Raw genomic sequence first — 1,890 nt, 5'->3', positions numbered from 1 at the left:
AAGAGAAGTGTTGAACATGCTCAGTATCCACAGTCATCTGTGAGTAACCTGAAATTTAGATGTAAAGTTCCTGAGACAGAAAACATTATTTGCCCTGAATGGTATGTGTTGCTCTGCAGGGAAGACTTAAGAATTATGCATTTATTTATTTTAACTGGGGCTGCCAAGAATTGAGATGTATTAATGGGAAAGTTCAAAGAATTCACAGCATTTCAGCAAAGATTTGCCACTCAGTTAAAAATTCCTACTGGCTATTCAAAGGAAAATTCTACCCACAGATCATTACATGCGGTTTTTAAACAATGAAAAATATCATGAAACCCATGTATGGGCATGTAATTAAATTGGAGCCTCAGGCAAGCAGTGAGACACAGGGAAGATCTTCAAAGTTACTCATGTGTTTAACTTTCTTTGCAAATGTAGTCAATACATACCATAACCACACCTGTCCTGGAGGAAATTTCAAACTTAGTTGTAGGGATTACAAAACATGTTTATCCAGCATGAAACTACTTTTGTGCAGAAGGCAGTCATTATGCTCACTTCTGCTTAAGGGACCTGGCCACCTTCCAGCTTTTGAACATTGAAAGAAAGTGAACACTGTCATGTTTCACTACAAAGATTGGTGCTCACCCAGAATGGTATATAAACAAAAAATGGTGGACAAAAAAAAGAGACAAGCAAGCTCAGAATTTTGATGCACAATAATTTAATGAGAAAGTAAGAAGTAAAAGATCTTACTGAGAATGATAAACACAGGGAAAATATTGCCAGGGTCTCATTAAAGGCTGCAAGGAAAGAATTGCTCCAGGGCTATGCATTCCACATACATTACTCTTTCCTTTTCATGGCATGGGAAGACTTACACAATCTCATCCCACTTCCAAGCAGCCAAAGATCATTGATATAACTAATATGAGGCCATTATTATCAGGAGCCACTGGAAAGAATAGTCAGAAAACTAAATTAAATCATTAGCTCGAGAATTACATGTAAGTGTGATTTTCAGAGATGCACAGTTCATGGTCCAGGAAAGCAGTGCCAGTAACAGGGTTGTGGAGGCACGTCGTCCTCAGTGTTGGGTGATTGCTCCTTGCCCCTTATTCATTGCACATTTAACATGGTCTGCAGCTCACAAAACCATAACCACTGGATCCATAGGAAGAATATGACCTCCCATAATTGTACAAGCTCCTAGAGCTATAGAAGCCACTGGGACCCAGAGAGCTCATGGATCCAAAGAAGCTCCCAATGCTGGATGGTGCTGAGCTGCCCACTATGCTCTCCTGAGGGCAGGAGCTGAGAATGGGTCCTGGGAAGGTCATGACCACAGGTGGTGGGTAGATCACAGCTCTCGAATCACCACAGGATGTAATACAGGGCTGGCTCCAGGCATTTGCAATTGGCTGCGGGCAGGTCACTTCGCAGGGCGCAAGGCAGCGGGAGCTGATCATCTGTCTGTAGGAAGACATCTTCTGGGAATGGAGATAAATCTGAAACACACAACGCCGAGGCAACACAAGGCTGAAAGCTCAGACACCAATGTAATGGAGATTGGGCTTGGAAAAGAAAGAATAACAGATAGCAAGAAGACCAGAAGGAGGGTGAAGGTTTCAGTTCTCTCAGCAGCCATGTCCCTTTTCTCATCTTCTCACACCCTCCTCCTCTCCCTCGGAACAATCTCCATTTCTTTTGACTCCTAATTATGGAGCTGATTTGATACATAAAAACATCATTAACAATCAAAGAAATTGTGTATTTGAACTCGAGCTATCCCTCTATCCTTTACCATTTCTCCTTTCCACTATTCCTTTTTGAATCTGACTTACTGTGACACTTCATCATTTCTTTCATAAATAACTGCAGAAAAGAACAGAAACACTGGCTAGC

The 1,890-nt window shown here is 41.6% G+C and overlaps 1 protein-coding gene across 1 annotated transcript; it reads right to left on the bottom strand.

The window, feature by feature from the left end:
• Positions 1-1,115: 1,115 nt before the first annotated feature.
• On the bottom strand, positions 1,116-1,472 carry LOC140644318 (feather keratin B-4-like). The gene has a single exon (XM_072847029.1). It carries the CDS (start codon positions 1,470-1,472, stop codon positions 1,116-1,118), a length of 357 nt encoding a protein of 118 aa, XP_072703130.1.
• Positions 1,473-1,890: the final 418 nt, after the last annotated feature.

The sequence above is a fragment of the Ciconia boyciana genome, chromosome 26, assembly GCF_034638445.1.
Source record: "Ciconia boyciana chromosome 26, ASM3463844v1, whole genome shotgun sequence".
NCBI lineage: Eukaryota > Metazoa > Chordata > Aves > Ciconiiformes > Ciconiidae > Ciconia > Ciconia boyciana.
This window is presented reverse-complemented; position numbering and strand designations above follow the sequence as displayed.

Bases quoted from the DNA above. Each gene is read 5' to 3' on its own strand.
- LOC140644318 (XM_072847029.1), bottom strand. From the start codon at position 1,472: ATGTCTTCCTACAGACAGATGATCAGCTCCCGCTGCCTTGCGCCCTGC.